Here is a 22,894-nt window from a genome sequence, read left to right as displayed (position 1 = left end):
CTCATACTCATGGTGGTAGCCATGAGTGATAGTTTTACACTATGAGAAATCAGTGCCTTTCATAAGGCTTGGCAGCTTTTTCTGCCTGTACTATAAAATAAGAATTCAAGTCCTGCTATAGCTAAACAAAAAATTAGATACAGAATATGGTAGTGTATTGCAGTGAAAGTTAGATTTTACATTCAGAATAGAAACTGTATCAAAATATTGCACCAGTAGAAGATTATATATATTTTTTTCATTTTCACTTTGTGTATAGCACTTAAGTTTATAGAAATGTGCAGAATCAAAGGCCTTCAAAGCTAATAAAGACTAATTTTGAGTTCTAAACCAAAACCTGTTTTATATCTTCATTGCTTGTTGTACCTTGGCTTCCAGCTGGACTGGTTGCAATATAAATTTTAAACCTCTTTATTGTTATAACAATAACAGTAAAGAGGTTTAAAAGCCTGGAAGCTACTGTATCCAAGCTTCAGCTCTCTGTGGTGACAAAAAATAGTATTACTGGTAGTACCTTTTCATATAGTGGAGGATGAAATTTTGTTACTTATCATAAAAATTGACATAAAAGCTCAACCAGATTTAATTCCTTTAATGTATACTTAATCATATTAAATTTAGAGATTAAGCTTCAAGCTACGCAAAAAAATTATAGCTAAACAGGTAGAGCAATAGTATTATCATTTGATATGTAAATATATAATAAAGTAAAAGCATTATATGAGATTTATAATGATGCCTTTATGCAAACCCTGTTTGCTTTATTCATACAGCTACATACTAAATGACCATTGCACTTCTTATTGTGAATTGTGATTTTGTAACAATTTTTTTCTTTCAAAAAAATAATACTAGTAAAATGAATACTAGTATTTTTCATGTATACTCTGTCCATCCTCTTCTTATGCCAAAGAATACTTTCTTCCAAAGCTCTACTTTTGTTTTTGCCACTGTCTATCGACTACTACTTTCCGACCCACCTAACACTACCTTGATATTTTCTGATGCTATCGAGGCTGTGTTGGTGGATCAGAAAACTGCTAGCATGGGGGGGGGAGAATTCACAGACTAAAAGATTAACAGTATCCGCAGGCAGAGGCAAAAGTGACTCATGCATTGCTTCTACTGTACTTAAGCAGCAGCCTAGAGAGCAAGTGGCTAGGCATTTCAAGAGCTGCTGGGAGTCATCATGGAATAAGTAAATACATGAGCTGTGTTAGGGTAAGTAAGATGTTTGTTTGTTATTTGGTTTTTTTTAGGAGCATTAGCAACTAAGGCCATATTGCTCCGGGATATGCAGTGGTCATTCCCTGACCTTTCCGCATCCTCCGTATTTGGTGGTGACGGGCTCGAACCCCGGTCTAATCAAGAAGCATGTGCTACGCACTGCTGCTCCTTCCCACCTGGCTACGGAGGCGCCAGGGGTAACTAAGAGTAAGAAGAGGTGTATGTATACTTGCATGTGCACATACACCTCTTCACCTCATTGTATGTACACATACAATGCTAGAAGTATAGTAAATAAATTTGATGAATTTGAAGTGCTGATCAAGGCATCAAAGGCAGATACTGTTGGCATGTCAGAGACATGGTGTCACACAGATATAAGCAGTGCAGAATTGGAATTTGGGGAGTACAATGTGTACAGAAAGGAAAGAGGGGTTATGCTGTTATTTAAGAAACACGTAAAATCTACGGAAGTGCATCCAGTTGACATGGGTGGATAGTGCAATATTGAGTCTGTTTGGTATGACATAAACACTGGGAAAGGGAAAATGAGAGTAGGAGTGTGTTATAGGCCTAATCACTCTGATGAGTAAGACAAACAGTTGTGCAGAGAAATAGAGTGGGGGAGTAAATCAGAATGTCTTGTAATGGTGGATTTTAACTTTCCAGATAGTGACTGGAACTTGTGGTTTGGTCACTCACACACTAGCAAGACTTTTGTGGATTTAGTGGATGACTGTTTTCTACAGCAACATGTTCAATCAGAGGGAGTAATACTCTTGATCTGATTATCAGCAGTGGTTATTCATGCATTAAGAATTTTCAGATAAAGGAACCATTAGGTGACAGTGATCACAGCTTACTGTTGTGGGATTTACTTAAAGATGTAACTACCATGAATGGTAAAGGGAAGGGTTTTTGCTTTTGTAAAAGTGACTACAGTGGTCTCAGACAGTTTTTAAATTCTATACAGTGGGATCAACTGATGATGTTACCAACGGCGAATTCTAAATGGGAAGCCTTCAGGGACTAAATCTTGGAGGCTACTGGACTTTTCATAGCAACTAAGGTAAGAAATAACCTGTACCAATTAAGAAATACTATTCAAGGTTCTGGCCTAAATGGATGTCAGATGAATTAATGAGGTTCGTGGCAGAGAAGAAAAATGCATGGGATGCATATAAATTATCAGGACACAGAAGCCTACAGTAAATATAAGCTAGTCTGTAATCAAGTCACAAAGGAGGTTAGGCAGACAAAGACAGATTACGAGAAATCTTTGACAAAGGATGTAAAGAAGAACAGCAGGGAGTTCTTTACTTGTGTAAACTCTAGAAGGAAGGGGATGAATCAGATTGGTCCACTTAACATAGATGGTTCGACTATTGATGATCCTGCTTAAGTAGCTAATAAACTGAATGAGTATTTTGCATCTGCATTCACACATGAGGAGTTATTCAAAGAGGGGAATGCCAGAAGTTTATCAAACTCTAACAGGGAGCTAAGTGATTTTGTAATAACTGAGAGCAAAGTGGAAGAAAAATTATTGAAGTTAACATAAAAAAGGCACCTGAGGTGGATGGAATCTATCCAGTTATATTGAAGGAAGCAGCAAGGGAAGTTAGCAAACCCTTAACCATAATTATGAGAGCATCCTTAAATTCAAGGGAGGAAAAACCCATGGACTGGAGATGTGCAAATGTATCCCCAATTCACAAAGGGGGGTTGAAAGAGTGACACAAATAATTGTAGACCTGTTAGTTTAACTTCTATTCCAGGGAAAATAAGAGTCACTGGTTAAAGAAGTGATACAGGATCACCTAGACAAGACTGCAGCAATGGCCGACCGGGCTAGCCGAGTGGGTAAAGTACCTGCCCGGCAACCCAAAGGTCGCGGGTTTGATTCCCGCCTTGGGCTTGGATCAAAGTACTGTAAAAAACCCTGGGAGGTGCAATATGGCCACAGAAGCCGATGCGCCAACAACTACCAAAAAAGAAAAAAAAACTGCAGCAATAGTTCAGACACAGCATGGGTTTGTTAAGGAGAAATCTTGTCTTACCAATCTGATTGGATACTACAATGTGGTCACAAAGGAACTGGATGCAAAAAATAATTTTGATATCATGTACTTGGATTTCAGGAAAGCTTTTGATACTCTTGCACATGGAAGACTGCTGTACAAATTGAAGTGGTATGGCATTAAGGGCAAGTTGCTGCCATGGATAAAGGGATGGTTGTGTGGAAGATGGCAGAGAGTAGTAATAAATGGACACTGCTCTACGTGGACTAATGTTATTAGCAGAGTCCCCCAGGGTTCGGTGCTGGGCCCATTGTTGTTTTGTGTATTTATCAATGATATCGATGAAGGTATATCAGGCTGAATGTCCAAGTTTGCAGACGATACAAAGGTTGGCAGGGTTGTTAATAACAGTAATGATAGTATGCTGCTGCAACAGGATCTGGAAGAATTGGGTAGTGTGCTGAGAAGTGGCAACTGAAGTTTATCATTGACAAATGCAAAGTACTGCATATGGGTAGCAGTAACCCAAGAGAAACATACCAACTGTGTGGTACTACACTCATTGAGGTACTGCAAAGTCTGCAAAGTAATTTTGTATTTATTGGCGGTGTCCAAGGTTTCCCTTATGTCCGCCGTTTGTTAAGCGTTTGTTAGTTGCCAGCAGTATGATTTAATTCCTCTAAGTTTAAGACTAAGTTAAGTTTAAGTCTGTGTTTAGTTTATGTTGAAATTATGTGTGAGTTAAGTTGAGTTAAGTTCTTTAGTTTAAGTGTGAGTTCTGTAAGATAGAGTTAAGTTTAGGTTTAGGTTTGTTACCGCTTGAGTTGAGCTTGGGTAGATTTAAGTTTAATTTTAGGTCATGGGTAAGCTTTATTGACGTTGAGTCGGATGTAAATCAGAGTTTAAAGTATAAGTTTAATTTTAATTGGGTGAAGCTTAAAAGTTATTAGTTAAAGTCTGGGTTCAATTAAGTTAAGTTAAGTTGGGGGGTAGGTTTGTTTTAATTTATGTTTAAGTTTAGGAATAGTTTAAGTTTTAGTGTAAGTCAGGATAAGTTAAGATGTGTGGGTAATTGGAGTCAGAGGTTAGTTTATGTGCGGTTTAAGTTTAAATCTAAGTGGAGTTTTGGTTTTGTCTTTACTCAGTTGGGTAGTTTAGTGTGAGTTATGTGTTGTTTATGTTGTTGTGGCTGGCATCTGGCGTTTAGCAGCAGGGGGTCGAGGGCGGAATGTGCCCCAACCCCCCGCTCCCATCCCTAGCCACGAGGAGGCAGCCAGATTCTACTTAATTTCACTTCCTAATCATTGAGGTACTGTGATGATGTCTAATATGATGTCAGAAAGACCTGGGGGTAATTGTGCAGTCAGATATGAAGTTCTCTGAACAGTGCAGATGGGCTGCCAGAGCAGGTCATGGAGTTTTGTCAATGATATATAGGAATTTTGCTAACAGAGACAAGCAGGTGATTATCCCTTTCTGTAAGGCAATGGTTAGGCCACACCTTGAGTACAGCGTACAGGTCTGGAAGCCTCATTTTAGAAAGGATGTAGAGTTGCTAGAAAGTACAGAGAAGGGCAACAATATTAGAGAGAAGAACAAAGGGGTGCGCTTACGAAGAAAGGCTTAAGTTCTGCAAGTTGCAGCATTTGGAGACTAGACACCTGTGAGGTTATCTTATTGAGGTGTATAATTTTTTTTTTTTTTTTTTTTTTTAAGCACTTGCTATTCATTTCTTAGTCAAGAGTATAAGGCCTTGAATGGTTTGAGCAGGCTCAATGCTGATGGGATACTTCCGCTTGCTCAGACTAACAACCTGAGGGGGCATAGATTCAAATTGAGGAAAGACAGTTGTAGATGTGCAGAAGTTTGCCTTTAGCCAGCAGGTAGTTGATTGCTGGAACAGACTTCCATCTGTTGTTGTGGAAGTTGGTAGCTTAAATAAATTTTAGGCTGAACTAGGCAAATATCTGGAGTGACCAAATGGGCGAAATGGGAAGGGTTTTTTTTTTTTTTTGTTTGTTTGGCTGATGCTATATAAGCTTGCTTTCTTGCATCATATGCCTCAATGCTAATGTGGTATTGTGAAAATTTGTTTGTCATGGCATTGGAATTTATGGTTAGTGAACTATGTAAAAAAAAAAAAAAAAAAAAACATATACAAGAAAATTTTTTGTTGTTGTTGTTGTTTATTTCATGTTTTTATTGGGTTATTTAATGATTTTATTTAAATTCGTTTAAATTGTAAATTATAAGTTTAACAGTTTCATGTTTTTTTTTTAATTTCTTCATTTTCATGTTTTATATAATTTCTTAGTAACTTTTAATTCTATTAACTTAGCTCATTGAAATTGGTGGTCTAATTTAGTCTAAGGATCCTAGAAGCAAAAACTGAAATATCTGTTCAATTTTTTGAGCCAATATACAATTATTTTATAATCTAGTGGACATTATTCATCATGGGTTACACAGACATGGTAACAGCAGCATTAAATATCTTCTGCAGTACACAAATCACTTTCTTAATAGCATTCTTTAAGGGCTTGTATGTGAGTTGTAGCAGTAACTGGGCACATTTCAGGTGCCATCCCACTCCACCCCTTTGTGGCAGTTTTCATAAAAGAATGGACCAGTGACTGATTCTAAAACTACAACTTATTGTCACTTTTTCATTATGAAGGGAGTTAGTATTACTATTGACAAAATGATATAAGAAAGCAAGTTTATGTAACTTCAGACAAAAAAATAATAGATTTAATTAAAAAATAAAATAAGTATGTCATCTTCCCACACTTCATTTACCTATTTCTTTCAAGGCTTTATCTAACCCTTCCTTGAATTTAGATAATTTTCCACTCTTCACAAGAGTAGGTGATGATTTATTCCAACAGTCAAATCACTGTGATTAAAGGAAAATTTTCTGAATCAGAATTTTAAAAAATCAGCATGATGATTCTACTTTTTACAAAAAAAAAAGAAAAAAAAGTGGTATCTTTCCTTTCTTAGAAAACATTTGTTTCAATGTTCTGAAGTGAAATACAGCACAGGTAAAAGTGACTGCTTGAAGTTAAAATTGAGGAAAACATGATTTATATGAACCAATTGCACATGGAAGACTGCTGCACAAATTGGAGCAGTATGGCATTGGAGGCAAATTGCTGCTATGGATAAAGGGATGGTTGAGTGGGAAAAGACAGAGAGTGGTAATCAATGGACACTGCTCTTCGTGGACTAATGTTATTAGTGGAGTCATTCGGGGTTCAGTGTTGGGTCCATTGTTGTTTTCTGTATTTATAAATGATATTGATAATGGTATATCAAGCTTAATGTCCAAATTTGCAGATGATACGAAGGTTGGCAGAGTTGTTAATGACACTAATGACAGTACACTGCTGCAACAGGATCTAGAAAAGTTGAGCAGATGGTCTGAGAGGTGGAAAATGAAGTTTAACATTGACAAATGTAAAGTACTACATATGGGAAGCAGTAATCCCAGAGTAACGTATCAACTCTGTGGTACCACACTGACAGTGGTAGAGAATGGAAAGGATCTGGGGGTAATTGTGCAGGCAGATATGAAGTTTTCTGAGCAGTGCAGACAGTCTGAAAGAGTAGCTCATGGTATCTTGTCAATGATATACAGGAATTTTTCTAGCACGGATAAGGAGGTGATTATCCCCTTGTATTAGGCAATGGTCAGGCCACAACTTGAGTACTGTATACAGGTCTGGAGGCTTCATTTTAAGAAGGATGTAGAGTTGTTGAAACAAGTACAGAGAAGGGCAACAAGATTAGTGAACAGAACAAAGGGTTGCTCTTACGAAGAAAAGCTTAAGTTTTGCAAATTACAGTGTCTGGAGACTAGGCACCGGCGAGGTGATCTGATTGAGGTGTATAAAGCCTTGATTGGTTTGAGCATGCTCAATGCTGATGGAATTCTATCTCTTGTTCAGAATAATCGCCTGAGAGGGTATAAATTCAAATTGAAGAAAGACAGATGTACGATAGACGTGCGGAAATTTTCCTTTAGCCAGCGGGTGGTTGGTTGGTGGAACAGACTTCCATCTGTCGTTGTAGAAGTTGATAGCTTAAATAGATTCAAGGCAGAACTTGACAAACATTTGGAGCGAGGGGATGGGTGAAATAAGTGGGGTTTTTTTTTTGGCTGATGCTATATAAGCTTGCTTTCTTGCATCATGTGCCCTTGCTAATGCTAATTAAAAAAATAAGCACTTTATCTCAAATTAATTACCATAAAAATTATTGTATCACCAACTTGCTCTTTCTTTCATAAAATATATATTTTTAAAATGTTTCTAAAATTTTAACAGAGTAATACAAGTATGTCATAAAAATATCATATGCATATTCATCTAATAGTAAATGCATGTTTGCGAAGCACAATAAGACATTTTAATGTACTGATGCTATATTTTGCACTTCCAATACGTATGAACAAATAACTATTTGGTAGCAACTGTATTGAGCAGTTCTTGGCAAACAGTTATCAGTGAGTAGTTTTCTGTACACTGAAGTTAAGATAGCACGTCATTTAATATAAAAACTTAATTTATATTTTTTTAATCAAACCACACTAAAATATTTTACTAAACAGAAGACTGAAGTAAATTTTTTTAAGTAAAATGTATAATTTAAAAGTATCTTGTTGCTTTTCTAGTTTGTGGAACTGGTAGCAGCATTATTATCCATATGCTGTATGCTTTTCTTAGGATTTGCAGATGATGTATTAGATTTGCGATGGCGCCACAAATTGCTTCTGCCCACCATGGCAACTTTACCATTGCTGATGGTTTATTATGTTACTTTTAATGCTACTACTGTTATCATTCCAAAGCCTTTTAGATGGATTTTAGGAAATGATTTATGGCTTGGTATGTACTTTATATTTATTCAGTGTTTATAAAACTTAATTTCTTGTAAAAGTTGAAGATTATTTTGATTTGTGATTGTTCTTTAACAAAATCTATAGTACAAGGTGAATTTAATATACTGTGTGCAAAATATGAGTCAGGTTTCAAGAGGTTGTTAATTGGGTGATTTTGAGTCAAAAATGTTATATGAACCTGAATCTCATTTCCAAGTAGTATAGAACTATGAGCATTTAAAGTTATGCATATAGTCATTGCCGAAAAGTGAGTAAATCAAAAAGAAATTAAGAATTCATGCCCCAGAAAAGGTGCGCATACGCCATAGCCTTTTCTTTTGTTATTGGCCCTAATATCGCCATGTTTTGGTCTCAAATTAACTTCACTCACTTGAAAACGGCTTCATCTACATCTTCATACAGGCATAATTTTGCATGCTTGCAACTGGTCCTGTTTCCTCAAACAGTTTGAGAATCGGAACACAGTTTTTCAGAATGGTTGACAAATTACTGGCAGGGTTACCAAATTTTATATATATATATATATATATATATATATATTTTTTTTTTTAAATGCCCTGATCTACCCTTTTATGCACTTCCACTTTTCCCACTACACAAGGATTTCCTCTTAGACATTGTAGGGTTACTTGCACAGCAGGTAAAACAAAACTGATTTAGGGACCACTTGTACATACCATAAACAGAGACAGGTGAAGTGTGGATGACTCATTTCTGCGAAACAATGGATGAATTTCTGGGAAAAAGGAAAATCGCTCTCTCCTAATTCTCTAATAGGGTGTGCGCCTCCGTAGCCAGGTGGGAAGGAGCAGCAGTGCATAGCACACGCTTCTTGATTAGACCGAGGTTCGAGCCTGTCACCACCAAATACGGAGATGCGGAAAGGTCGGGGAATGACCACCGCATATCCCGGAGCAATATGGCCTTAGTTGCTAATGCTCCTAAAAACCAAATAACAACAACAACAACAACAACAGCATCTAATAGGGTGCTAACAAGCTGACTGGAGCCAATGCCCACACCAGGAATATACCTTAATTTTTGCCAATGGGTGTGGACACATAGATAGTTGACCAGCATGACTTCTAGGTACAGTAGAGGCAGTTGTATGGGTTTAACAGGAACCACTAAATTATAGAATGTTTTTGCTCTTAAGAATTTAAACCCTTTAGCTCTTAAAAGCTAAAGGGATTAATTCTTAATCCTTTTAGCTCTTTATTCATGCTTTCTACAGCTTCAGCTCTATTGCCTAAAGGCCAAAGGTGCAAACAACATGTACCCAGGCCTCTCAAAATCAATTCATTATATGGAAATTTTCTTCATTATACAGAAACTATTTTAAATGTAATGACCAAGGGGAATTCAAACAAATTCGCTAAATAGAAAATTTCACTATATGGAAGTTAGTTAAGAGAGGTCTGACTGTATACTGCTCTCTGTTGAATTATCATAATTTAAATATTTAATTAATTAATAACTGTGCATTATAAAACACATACATTTCAGAACTCTTGGTTCCTTCATCTTTGCCGAATTAGAATAGAAATACAACAATAAAATTACATTGTAATATGTTATCTTGTGGATTAGCAACCTACAGCATGCATGCAAAAAGAGGAAACATGTGATTGACATGCAGTGATTGGATTTAATTGTTTCAATAAGGTATACTATTATAAAAGTGTCATAACAATGATGGGCACACGTTTCTGCTCGTAAATTTAATCTTAAAAAGAAGCTTCATAAAGACACTTTAAACAATTACCTCCAGTAAATTTATTTTTTTGAAATAACAGTAGGTAATTTTTTTTAAATGCACACTATTGGAATTTTAAAATGTATTACTAGCATGCAAAATTTGACATTATAATGAATTTGGTATGAGACCATACATTAGAATAAATTTGATATGCACTTTTGAAAGGGATTGCCAACCCCCCCCCCCTTGTGGTTGGCAATCCCTTTCATATAAAACTGCTAGGTTTGCTTTTATGAATTATTTCTTTTTTTATATGAAATATAAATGGTATCATTAAAAGCAGTCCATAATAAAGGGATAATAGTTCTTTGTTTAATCCTGATAATTATCACATATGCGAGGAAGTTCAAAGTTGGCCTGAGTTTTTTAAAAGATAAATCCGGTTCAGTATTGAATTTGAAATTATACCTTTAGTTATTACTAATTTTATTACTGATTTTTTAGTTATTTGTTCAACCCTTTGAAAATATGTTTGCTAACCTACAAATCCCACTATGTTTATATTGGAGTAATTAATTATTGATTCCAATACATTTTTATCATAGATACTGGAATCATCTATATAGATATTCTTAAGGTGATATTTTTTTAAAATGCTAATTTTAGTATCAGAATTATTTAAAAATAATTCAGAGGAGAACATTTAATATTTTATTGTACTTTATTGTACTTTAATAAAATAGTATGCAAAAAATGATAAACTTTAATAGCTTTAAATAATAAACTTTAATAGCTTTAAATAATAAACTTTGATAGCTTTAAATAATAAACTTTGTTAGCTTTAAATAATAAAATATGATAATAAATAATAAATATATAAGTCAAAATTTATAACTCAAAAATAATAAACTTTAATAGCTTTAAATATTAAGATATAAACTTTATATCTTAATATTTAAAGAAGTTAATTTAAAGAAATTACTGTTTAATGTTTCAGGTCCATTATATTATGTTTATATGGGGATGTTAGCTGTGTTTTGTACAAATGCTATTAATGTTTTGGCTGGTATCAACGGACTTGAAGTAGGCCAATCAGTTGTTATAGCTGCCTCCATTATTGTTTTCAATGCTATTGAACTTTTTGGTAAGTATTAGTTGACTGTTGACTTGTAAATTATTCATTTTCAAGTGCTAATGTAGTCACTCTGGATAAAATTTTTTGCAACCAGTTTTCTTATTTAAATGAATTATATTTGTACAAAGCAAATAGAACATAATAAATAGATATTTTCAGTAGAGAAGAGTTAATGATAAACCATACAGGGTTTATCATAAGATAATGGAGAGTTAGCATTGGTCAGATAGTGCAAACAGAGGCCTTTGCTATACTAGCAAAGCACGGTACTAAGTACTATAGGTTCTAATACTTTTCATGTTTGGGGTTCACATAAAAAAAAAAAAAAAAAAAAAAAAAGCTAGGAAAAAAAAAAAAATAAAAAAAGAGGGGGAGGTACCTACCCATATGTTCCTCTCACCTCATAGGTAAGCAGGCATTTGAATTTCCCAAGTAGTTAAGCCCAATTTTCCATTGGTCTTAACTAAACATAGAAGGAACTTATTCTAGCGAATAAGTTTGTTCCATGTGTAGGTGATTAACAACTTTCTGACTAAAGGAAACCACAATATGATCTATAATTCTTTCTTCTTAGATTAAATTTATGCCACTGGTTCCAGCAATGCTTAATGCTATGAAAACTTCACCTTCATTCATTGTACTCTCCTTTCTCAGCAGAGGAACTCTTAGGGTAGTTAGTAGCTGCCCTTATGCAATAGAAAAATGGATGCCCCTTCACAATGAACCTTATTAATAAAATATTAATTATGATAATTACTGCCACCAAGTGTATTATCATGGATGTTGTGTAAAGTTCCCATCCGTAGTTATAATATTTCTACTGCAACTGTCGAAATTATTAGTTTAGATTAATTCAAATTTCAAATATTAGTAAAAATTAATACACTAATTTGTACTAATAATTTAATTTTATAAATTTTTATTTGGCAATTGAAATGGGAGATAAACAATTTCAATAGACAGAAGGATGGTTATAGGAATGAACTTTGATGCAAGCAGTATGAAACTCAATGAAGATGCTTGTAATCATATAGAATTATTGTGCACATACCTAATAATAATTAAATCAAAAGTAAATTAGTTTACAAAAGGATGAATTCACAATAAATTACAATATATATGAAAGAATGAATAATATAAATAATCTTATTGAATGAATAATTTATTTGTTTCAAATACAAGACTTAGCATTACATAGAGTTATATCCAGAATACAGTCATATAGTGTGAAACACAAAAGTAAAATAAAATATAAAAAATACAGTAGAATGTCAGTTATCTGGAATAATTTGAAAGGCTGATCTTTCTTTTTTTTATTAATGGTAGTACAGTAAGCACCAGTTATAGGGATCACATTTGCAAATTGAATTTTGATTCTAATAAGCGAAAGATCACATTTACTACCCATTTATAACAGATTGTACAAACAAAAAGCCCAATAAACAGAAAACTGCAAATTGTTTTTATTGTTTTATGGTTGTCACCTCTAGAATTCTGTGATTTTCAGAAATATACTTTAGAAAAATATCACAGACACTACTGGGTTTTCTCGGAAACTGTGTGATTTATTATTTTTTCAATTTTTTGTTGTAAAATGTGAATGAAAAGAAAATGCATAGTTTACGCAACAAAAAATGAAAATTATTAATAGAATTAGAAAAAGTGAAAATTTTAAGAAATCTCTCCAAAGAGTTTAATGTGGGGACTTCAACAGTTTACGACATCAAGAAAAATTCTAATGCTATAACAGAATTTGTGTCGATTATGGATCAAGCTGGAAAAAGATTATGTCAAAACCTGAAAATGCCACTTTAGGGAGTGCTTTTTATTTGTGGTTTCTTCAGAAGCAAAGTTTAGTGTCTAGCCTAATGTTGTGTGAAAAAGCATTGGGATTTTAATCGAAAATTAAGAGGTAATAAAGATTTTAAGGCAAGCACAGGTTGGTTGAAAAAATTTAAACTGAGACATGGTATACATGAACTAGATATTCAAGGCAAGAAAATTTTGCAGGTGAATCGGCAGCGGTGTCCTTTAAAAGTAAGTTTGCTTCAGTTATAGCAAATTAAGAGAAAGAAAACATTTATAATGTTGATGAGACGGGCTTATTATGAAAAGCATTACCAAGGGAAAACCCTATCCACTAAAAGAGAAATGCCTACAACAGCTTTTAAGATGAGAAAAGAGCAAGTTACAGTTGCTATGTGTGCAAATACTACTGGGACGCACCGATTGTCCATGTTCATTATCGGTAATGAACTGTTTGTAGAGCATTCAGGTACGGGACATGATATTGCCATGGGGGATATCTTTGTGTGTGCACGATGCAATAAGTGTATCGAAATCAGGCAACAACTCAGCATTGTTATGGGCCTATATGAGAGCTTGAAGGATAGGGTGGATGCCCTCGAAGGAACTAAATTGAGGGGACCATCAAGCTCTCAGCTGCCCACATCAACGCCAGAGCTTGCACTTGGTCATCACACAACACAGCGGAAACCCCCAAGGCAGAATGCACTGATCCCACAGGAACCAGTAGTTGTTGGTAACTCTATTGTCAGGGAAACGGGGAACAAACATGCTTTGTAAAAATGATGGGTGGAACAGGACCAGGGTATGTCTGCCAGGGCAAAGGTTGATGACGTTGTAGAGCGGATATCATCTTTTAAGGGCACAAAAGGTGATATAGTTGTACACGTTGGCACTAATGATATCAAGAGTAGGAGACCAGCAGAATTACTTAACAAGTGCAGATGTCAGAAAAAAAGCCATGAATTAAGGTTGAATTTGAAAGTGTCTGCAACTCTGCCCAGACACAATAGGAGGGGCGTCTCCGTAGCCAGGTGGGAAGGAGCAGCAGTGCGTAGCACATGCTTCTTGATTAGACTGGGGTTCGAGCCTGTCACCACCAAATACGGAGGATGCGGAAAGGTCAATGAATAACCACCGCATATCCCCGGAGCAATATGGCCTTAGTTGCTAATGCTCCTAAAAACCAAATAACAAACAAACAGACAAACAACCAATAGGAGGGAGTATATGATGAGAGCCTTGTCGATCAATTCGGCCCTGGAAAGATTGTGCAAGGCTCAAGGGGTAGAATTTTTTTCAAACTGGACTATACTTGTTAACAGGGGAGACTGCTTCTATAGGGATGGGATACACTTAAATGGAAAGGGTGCAAGAATATTTCCTGATGCTATCGAGACAGTGTTAGGTGGGTTGGAAAACTGCTAGCTTGGGGGGAGACAAATACTAATAGATTAACAGTAGCCACTGGCAGAGGTGAAAGATTCTTGCACTGCTATTGGAATGAGCAGAAGTCTGATAAACAAGATGCAGGATATTTCAGAGACTGCTGGGAGTCATTGCGGTACAAGTGAACATGTGGGTTGTGTTAGGGTAGCTAGAATAGAAACAGATGAATCTATACTTGAGTGTACACCAATGCTGGGAGTTTAATAAATAAATTTGATGAATTTGAGGTATTGCTCAAAACATCAAAGGCAGATATTGTTGGGATTTCAGAGACGTGGTGTCACACAGATATAAGGAATGCAGAACTGGAATTTGGGGAGTACAACGTCTACAGAAAGGATAGACAGGATAGGAAGGGAGGAGGGGTATGCTATTAGTTAAGAAACACATAAAATCCAAGGAAGTGAAGCCAGTCGACATCGCTGGACAGTGCAGTGTTGAGTCAGTTTGGTGTGACATAAGCATTGGGAGATCAAAATTGAGAGTAGGAGTGTGCTATAGGCCTAATGACTCTGATGAGTATAATAAGAAACTGTACAGGGAAATAGAGTGGGCCAGTAAATCAGAGAGTCTTATAATGGGGGATTTTAATTTCCCAGATATTGACTGGAATTTGGGGGCTTGTCACTCACACACTAGCAAAGCTTTCGTGGATTTATTGGATGATTGTTTTTTACATCAGCATGTTCGGGAGGCAACTAGAAGGAGTAATACTCTTGATTTGATTATCAGTAGTGATTCTTCATGCATTAAAAATCTGCAGATAAACGAATCACTAGGTGGCAGTGATCACAGTGTGCTGAAGTGGGATTTACTCAAAGAGGTAACTACCATTAGGGGTAAAGGGAAGGGTTATTGCTTTCGTAAAGGCGACTACGATGGCCTGAGACAGTATTTAAATTCTATACAGTGGGACCAACTGATGATGTTACCAACAGCAAATTCAAAATGGGAAGCATTCAAAGAACTTATCTTGGAAGCTACTAGGCTTTACATACCAACTAAGAAATATTGTCCAGGGTTTAGGCCTAAATGGATGTCAGATGAACTAATGAGACATATAGCAGAGTAATAAAATGCATGGGATACATACAAATTAACTCGTGACACAGAATCCTATGATAGATACAAGTTGATCTGTAACCAAGTTACAAAGGAGGTTAGGCAAGCGAAGGCAGATTACGAGAAATCTTTGGCAAGGAATGCAAAGAAAAACAGCAAAGAGTTCTTTACTTATGTAAACTCTAGAAGGAAGGGGATGAATCAGATTGGTCCACTTGACATCGATGGTTCAATTGTTGATGATCCTGCTCAGGTAGCTAACAAACTAAATGAATATTTTGCATCGACATTCACACATGAGGAGTTATTCAGCGAGGGGAATGCCAGAGGTGTATTCAACTCTGGCAGTAAGCTAGAGAATCTTGTAATAACTGAGAGTAAAGAGGAGGAGAAATTGTTGAAGATAAACACAAGAAAGGCACCTGGGGTGGATGGGATCTATCCAGTTATATTAAAGGAAGCAGCAGAGAAAGTAAGCAAACCCTTAGCCATAAGTATGAGAGCTTCCTTGGACTCAGGGGAGGTACCCATAGACTGGAGATGTGCAAATGTGACCCCGAATAACAAAGGAGGATCAAAGGCTGACACAAGTAATTATAGACCTGTGAGTTTAACTTCTGTTCCAGGAAAATTAATGGAAGCACTGGTTAAAGAAGCACTGCAGGATCATCTAGACAAGACTTCAGTTATAGCTCGGACACAGCATGGTTTTGTTAAGAGGAAGTCTTTCCTGACCAATTTGATTGGATACTGTGATGCAGTCACAAAAGAACTGGATGCAGGGAATAATTTTCATATTATATACTTGGATCTTAGAAAGGCTTTTGATACTGTTGCACATGGAAGACTGCTGCACAAATTGGAGCAGTGTGGCATCGGAGCCAAATTGCTGCTATGGATAAAGGGGTGGTTGAGGGGGAGAAGACAAAGAGTGGTAATCAATGAACACTGCTCATCGTGGACTAATGTTATTAGTGGAGTCCCTCAGGGTTCAGTGTTGGGTCCAATATTGTTTTCTGCACAGTCTGTCCTCATATAGCACGATAGTTGTGTTCCTAGAAACCCTCGTGCAATGCAAAATCGTGCAATATAAACAACAGGCCCTATGGGAAAAGTGGGGTTAGGTGCCGACCACCCAAGATTGAACACACATTTGGAACCAAAACATTACCAAACACAATAAATAATCGGGTAATTTTAATCGTTATAAAATACGTAATTATTTTATAACGATTAAATATATTATAATAAAGTACTTTTAGTATTTTTTAATACTAAAAAAGTATTTTTTATGAATAAAATACGTATTTTATTCGTAAAAAAATTATTATATTAAATAAAATAGTCGTAATAAAATACTTACGTATTTTATTAACACTATTACGTAATAAAATATTGCTAATGCTTTTGCTTCTATCGTAAGCAAACTTGTTTTTTGTTTGATTTTATATGCAAACAGATGACAGCCCTTCCATCTCTTCCAATTCTTGTGTCTTAATCTAATGGATTTTAATTACACTTTGAGTTGTTCCCGCTATGAAAGTTGTTTTTATTTTCTCCGCATTCTTTGTAATTCTCGGCGTTGCCTCATTTAGGTCTGTAGCACGTGCAATATCACATGGCCTTTCATTTCGCTCAAAGCGTTTCACAATTTCATATTTTTTTTTCTCTATCGACAGAGGCGGACTGGCCATAAGCCTTACCCGGGAAATCCCGGTGGGCCGGAGGCCAGAAGAGGATGGAGGCCGGTGTGATTTTGGCCATAAACCATAGTATGAGGCCACTATAAATTTTCCCAGGTAAGAATTTTTGATCCAGTCCGCCTCTGTTTATCGATATTGCTTTTTTTTTTCTCTCTCTGAATCTGCAGTGTCTTCGCCAGGACGCTTCCTTTTCACACCTTTTAAGTAATTTACTAATTTTTAGGGAATAAAGCACAATTACAAAACGAGGAGGCACGCTTAATACACATAAACAAAGCTGCATGCGTATAGCAACTGAATAAACAACACTGTAAAGGCCGAGATACACTATTAATTTAACACCCCACATTTTACTAAAACATTTCTGGGGATTACTACCATAAAACAATAAAAACAATTTCCAGTTTCGTTTCTGCTGGTGGAATCTGTTATAAACTGGTAGTAAACTCCATCTAATTGCATTTGCGATAATACCGATAGCTGGAATTGTGTGGGTTTTTACGTTATTATGGTGAAATGTGTTTCCCCTTCACTGATATAAAACACATAAATACATTTTCAGAATCTTCTTCATTCCTATCGTGTTGCATTCGGTTGAGGTGATTCCGCGTTTGACTGCCATTTCTTGTAAACACAAAGGCGAATCGTGCATAAGCGAATTCGGTTCGTGTTATATAAGATATCGTTCCCCTATTTATAAATCGTGTATGATCGAATTCGTGTAATGTAAACACGTGTTATACGAGGACCGACTGTATTTATAAATAATATTGATGATGGTAGATCAAGCTTAATGTCCAAGTTTGCAGACAATACAAAGGTTGGCAGGGTTATTAAGGATACTAATGACAGTACACTGCTGCAACAGGATCTAGAAAAGTTGAGCAGATGGGCTGAGAGGTGGCAAATGAAGTTTAACATTGACAAATGTAAAGTATTACATATGGGAAGCAGTAATCCCAGAGTAACGTATCAACTCTGTGGTACCACACTGACAGTGGTAGAGAATGAAAAGGACCTGGGGGTAATTGTGCAGGCAGATATGAAGTTTTCTGAGCAGTGCAGACAGTCTGCAAGAGTAGCTCATGGTGTTTTATCAATGATATGCAGGAATTTTTCTAGCAGGGATAAGGAGGTGATTATCCCCTTGTATAAGGCAATGGTCAGGCCACAACTTGAGTACTGTTTACAGGTCTGGAGGCCTCATTTCAAGAAGGATGTAGAGCTGCTGGAATGAGTACAGAGAAGGGCAACAAGATTAGTAAATGGAACAAAGGGTTGCTCTTATGAAGAAAGGCTTAAGTTTTGCAAATTACAGTGTCTGGAGACTAGGCACCAGCGAGGTAATCTGATAGAGATGTATAAAGCCTTGAATGGTTTGAGCATGCTCAATGCTGATGAGATTCTTCCTCTTGCTCAGAATAATCACCTGAGAGGGCATAAATTCAAATTGAGGAAAGACAGATGTAGGATAGATGTGCGGAAATTTTCCTTTAGCCAGCGGGTAATTGGTTGGTGGAACAGATTTCCATCCCTTGTTGTGGAAGTTGATTCACCAAAAGAAAATGTTGATATTTTTAAAATGTTTTATTTAATCAACAAAAATATTCCAGAGGACAAATTAATACAGAACTGCAAAGATTTACATATTAAATTAACTTTATGAACATCTTGAAGAATCTGATATTTATGGTTCAGAATTAAATGATGAAATTAAGATTCTACGATTTAATTTGAAAAATGAGTATACTGCCCAAGATATTTTAAAATATACCATGGAAAACAATTTGGCATTAATGTTTCCCAATGTGTATGTATTGCCTTTGCACATATTTAACATTACAAGTTTGTGCCAGGGAAAAGAACATTTTTTAAATTAAAACTAATAAAAAAATATTTAAGATCGACAATAAGAAACAAATGTCTGATTAGTTTGGCAATCATTTCAATTGAGCATGAGTTTGCAGTCAATTAAAATTAAACACATGAAAATTAATAAAAAGTCTGCAGCAGAAAAAGCTTGCAAAATACATTTTATGTGAACCTGAAAGGTAAGATTAAATAAATTTAATCTTACCTTATGATTAAATTAAATAAATAAAATTAATTAAATTAAAAAAAAAATTATAAACGAATCTCGGAAAACAGAAATATCCATCCAGGCATTTTTATGATTTTTATACAAAACAGGAAAATTAGAAAGATTTTTAAATGCTCTTGTTTTTTTTCGATTGGCATTAGTAGAGGCATTTGATGCAAGAAAGCAAGCTTATGCAGCATCAGCCAAAAGAAAGAAAAAAAAAAAAAAAAAAAACCACAACCAAATACCTGTCCAGCTGAGCCTTAAACATATTTAGGCTATCAACTTCCACGACAAGGGATGGACGTCTGTTCCACCAACCAACCAACTAACCACCCGCTGACTAAAGGCAAATTTCCGCACGTCTGTCCTACATATGTCTTTCCTCAATTTGAATTTATGCCCTCTCAGGTGATTATTCTGAGCAAGAGGAAGAATCCCATCAGCATTGAGCATGCTCAAATACACCTCTATCAGATCACCTCACCTAGTCTCCAGACACTGTAATTTGCAAAACTTAAGCCTTTCTTCGTAAGATAACCCCTTTGTTCCATTCACTAATCTTGTTGCCCTTCTCTGTACTCGTTCCAGCAGCTCTACATCCTTCTTGAAATGAGGCCTCCGGACTGTATACAGTACTCTAGGTGTGGCCTGACCATAATCACCTCCTTATCCCTGCTAGAAAAATACCTATATATCATTGACAATACACCATGAGCTACTCTTGCAGCCCGTCTGCACTGCTCAGAGAACTTCATATCTGCCTGCACAACCACCCCCAGGTCCCTTTCATTCTCTACCACTGTCAGTGTAGTATCACAGAGTTGATATGTTGCTCTGGGGTTGCTGTTTCCCATATGTAGTACTTTACATTTGTCAATGTTAAACTTCATTTGCCACCTCTCAGCCCATCTGCTCAACCTTTCCAGATCCTGTTGCAGCAGCATAGCATCAGTAGTTTCCTTGACAACCCTGCCAACCTTCGTATCATCTGCAAACTTGGACATTAAGCTTGATATACCATCATCAATATCATTTATAAATACAGAAAACAATAATAGACCCAACACTGAACCCTGAGGGACTCCACTAATAACATTAGTCCACGATGAGCAGTGTCCATTGATTACCACTCTGTCTTCTCCCCCTCAACCACCCCTTTATCCATAGCAGCAATTTTCCTCCAATGCCACACTGCTCCAATTTGTGCAGCAGTCTTCCATGTGCAACAGTATCGAAAGCCTTTCTAAGATCCAAGTATATAATATCCAAGTTATTTCCTGCATCCAGTTCTTTTGTGACTGCATCATAGTATCCAATCAAATTGGTCAGGCAAGACTTTCCCTTAACAAAACCATGCTGTGTCTGAGCTATAACTGAAGTCTTGTCTAGATGATTCTGCAGTACTTCTTTAACCAGTGCCTCCATTAATTTTCCTGGAACAGAAGTTAAACTCACAGGTCCATAATTACTTGTGTCAGCCTTTGATCCTCCTTTTTTAATTGGGGTCACATTTGCATATCTCCAATGTGTGGGTATCTCCCCTGAGTCCTAGGAAGCTCTCATAATTATGGCTAAGGGTTTGCTTACTTCCTTTGCTGCCTCCTTCAATATAACTGGCTAGATCCCATCCACCCCAGGTGCCTTTCTTGTGTTTATCGTCAACAATTTCTCTTCCACTTTACTCTCCGTTATTACAAGATTATCTACCTTACTGCCAGAGTTGAATACACCTCTGGCATTCCCCTCGCTGAATGAATGTCGACATTCATTCAGCGAGTGAATGTCGATGCAAAATATTCATTTAGTTTGTTAGCTACCTGAGTAGGATCATCAACAGTTGAACCATCGATATCAAGTGGACCAATCTGATTCATCCCCTTCCTTCTAGAGTTTACATAAGTAAAGAACTCTTTGCTGTTTTTCTTTGCATCTCTTGCCAAAGATTTCTTGTAATCTGCCTTCGCCTGCCTAACCTCCTTTGTAACTTGTAACTTTGGTGGTATCTGGAGTTACCTTTGTAACCCCCCTATGTTACGCTCATAGGGAACTGATTGGAGTCCAGACCCATTGTCCAATCCTTATTGTACGGTATTAGTAAGCAGCCAGTTGCATGACACTGAATTACTAAGGATCAGCTACCAATATAAAACTAAATTGACAAAATTGGATAATTCACAGGCTAAATATTTCACTATAGTAAGACAAAACCATCAAAACACACCTGCTGGGATGTTTCTCAGGTTAACAGATTCCCTACTGTGCTTGTCAGTAATAAGGCACACAGTGCTATGTATGCTACTGAATCAAGATAGGTATAATCAACATGAGAAGCCTAAAGAGGAAGAAAGTGAAATTAGCAGAATTAGACTAATATAGTGTCAGAAATAACAAGTATCACAGAACACAACTGCAGCTCTCCATATTCAGGGGAGCTGCAGCTAAATTTATAAGCTAATAGCCACTAACAGAAGTAAGATACAGTGCACAGAACAAACCCTAGCAATAGTTTTTAAAAATAATGTGGAAAAGAGTTTAATTGACTGGGAAATATTTTCCACTAGAGTTATGGAGACAAAAATTAATATGAAAGCTGGTGGTTGTATCATTTTCTGAGAAAGGTTTGTTGTAAGTCTTGAAGTTCTCTGATACAAGTACAATAACATTTAACAATTGTCGACTCTCTAACTGTTAGATATAATGGCAGTGGATTTAAGTGGATTTGTCTCTCTTAAACCATATTGTCATCATCATCATCATCAGCCATTTTCAATCCACTGCAGGATGAAGGCCTCTCCAGCAACTTTCCAGTTCCTTCTGTTTTGAGCACTGGCCATCCATTTACTACTCAAAAACTCATGAATTTCATCTACCCATCTCCGCCTTTGTCGTCCAGGTTTTCTTCTAGCTCCTCTTGGGTACCATTCTGTTATTTTCTTAGTCCATCTGTCATCATGTCTTCGAGCTATGTGTCCTGCCCAAGACCATTTTAGTTCTTTAGTTTTGATAAGAATGTCCTTTACTTGAGTTTGCTGCCTAATCCATGTGTTTCTCTTCTTATCTAACAGTCTGATTCCCAATATAATTCGTTCCATTCTTCGCTGTGTAGTTCTTAGCTTCTCTTCCATTCTTTTGGTGAGTGCCCAAGTTTCACTTCCATAAGTCATGGAAGTGAAAGTCAATCATATATTGATTCATTATTTTACGTTTCAGACAAACTGGGATATTGCTCTTCAGTATGTGACTATATTTCCTGAATGCTATCCATCGAAAATTTATTCTTCTCTTGACTTCCAGCCATTTATCATTATTACAGCTAATAACTTGTCCCAGATAAGTATATGACTCCACCTTTTCAATTACTGCTCCTTCAATCATTATTTCCCTTTCCGTGGCATACTTGTTCATCATTACTTTTGTTTTAGTCATATTCATCTTTAGTCCAAAATCCTTACTAACTGTGCATAACTGATTAAGATTTTCCTCTAATTCTTTGGGATCGTGGCTTATGACCACAATGTCATCTGCAAATCGTAAATGGTTTAGGTACTCTCCGTTCACATTGACTCCTTTCTGCGACCAGTCTAATCTTCTGAAAGCTTCCTCAATTTGTATTGAGGAAGTATTAATTTGTATTAATACAATATGGTTGTAATACAACCATATTGTATTAATAAAATAAAATATATTTTCTACTATATTGAATAGATTGAGAAATTAATATTTATTAACACAAGCAATATAAAACAATGCATTTTCAGTATTTAATTGCAGACCACTTTTTTGTATGTGCGTGGCATTCGCTTTTC

The 22,894-nt window shown here is 36.2% G+C and overlaps 1 protein-coding gene across 1 annotated transcript in view; it reads left to right on the top strand.

The window, feature by feature from the left end:
- The window catches only part of Alg7 (Alg7 dolichyl-phosphate N-acetylglucosaminephosphotransferase), a 59,839-nt gene that overhangs the window by 5,971 nt on the left and 30,974 nt on the right, over positions 1–22,894 (top strand). The window contains exons 3-4 of the mRNA XM_090380619.1: positions 7,924–8,137; positions 10,848–10,994. Coding sequence (XP_090236745.1) covers positions 7,924–8,137; positions 10,848–10,994 — 361 coding nt within the window. The remainder of the gene's footprint in view (positions 1–7,923; positions 8,138–10,847; positions 10,995–22,894) is intronic.

The sequence above is a fragment of the Mastigoproctus giganteus genome, chromosome 9, assembly GCF_048544385.1.
Source record: "Mastigoproctus giganteus isolate SK-2022 chromosome 9, ASM4854438v1, whole genome shotgun sequence".
NCBI lineage: Eukaryota > Metazoa > Arthropoda > Arachnida > Uropygi > Thelyphonidae > Mastigoproctus > Mastigoproctus giganteus.
Note: the sequence above shows the minus strand (reverse complement) of the source record. Positions and strands in the feature narration are given on the sequence as shown.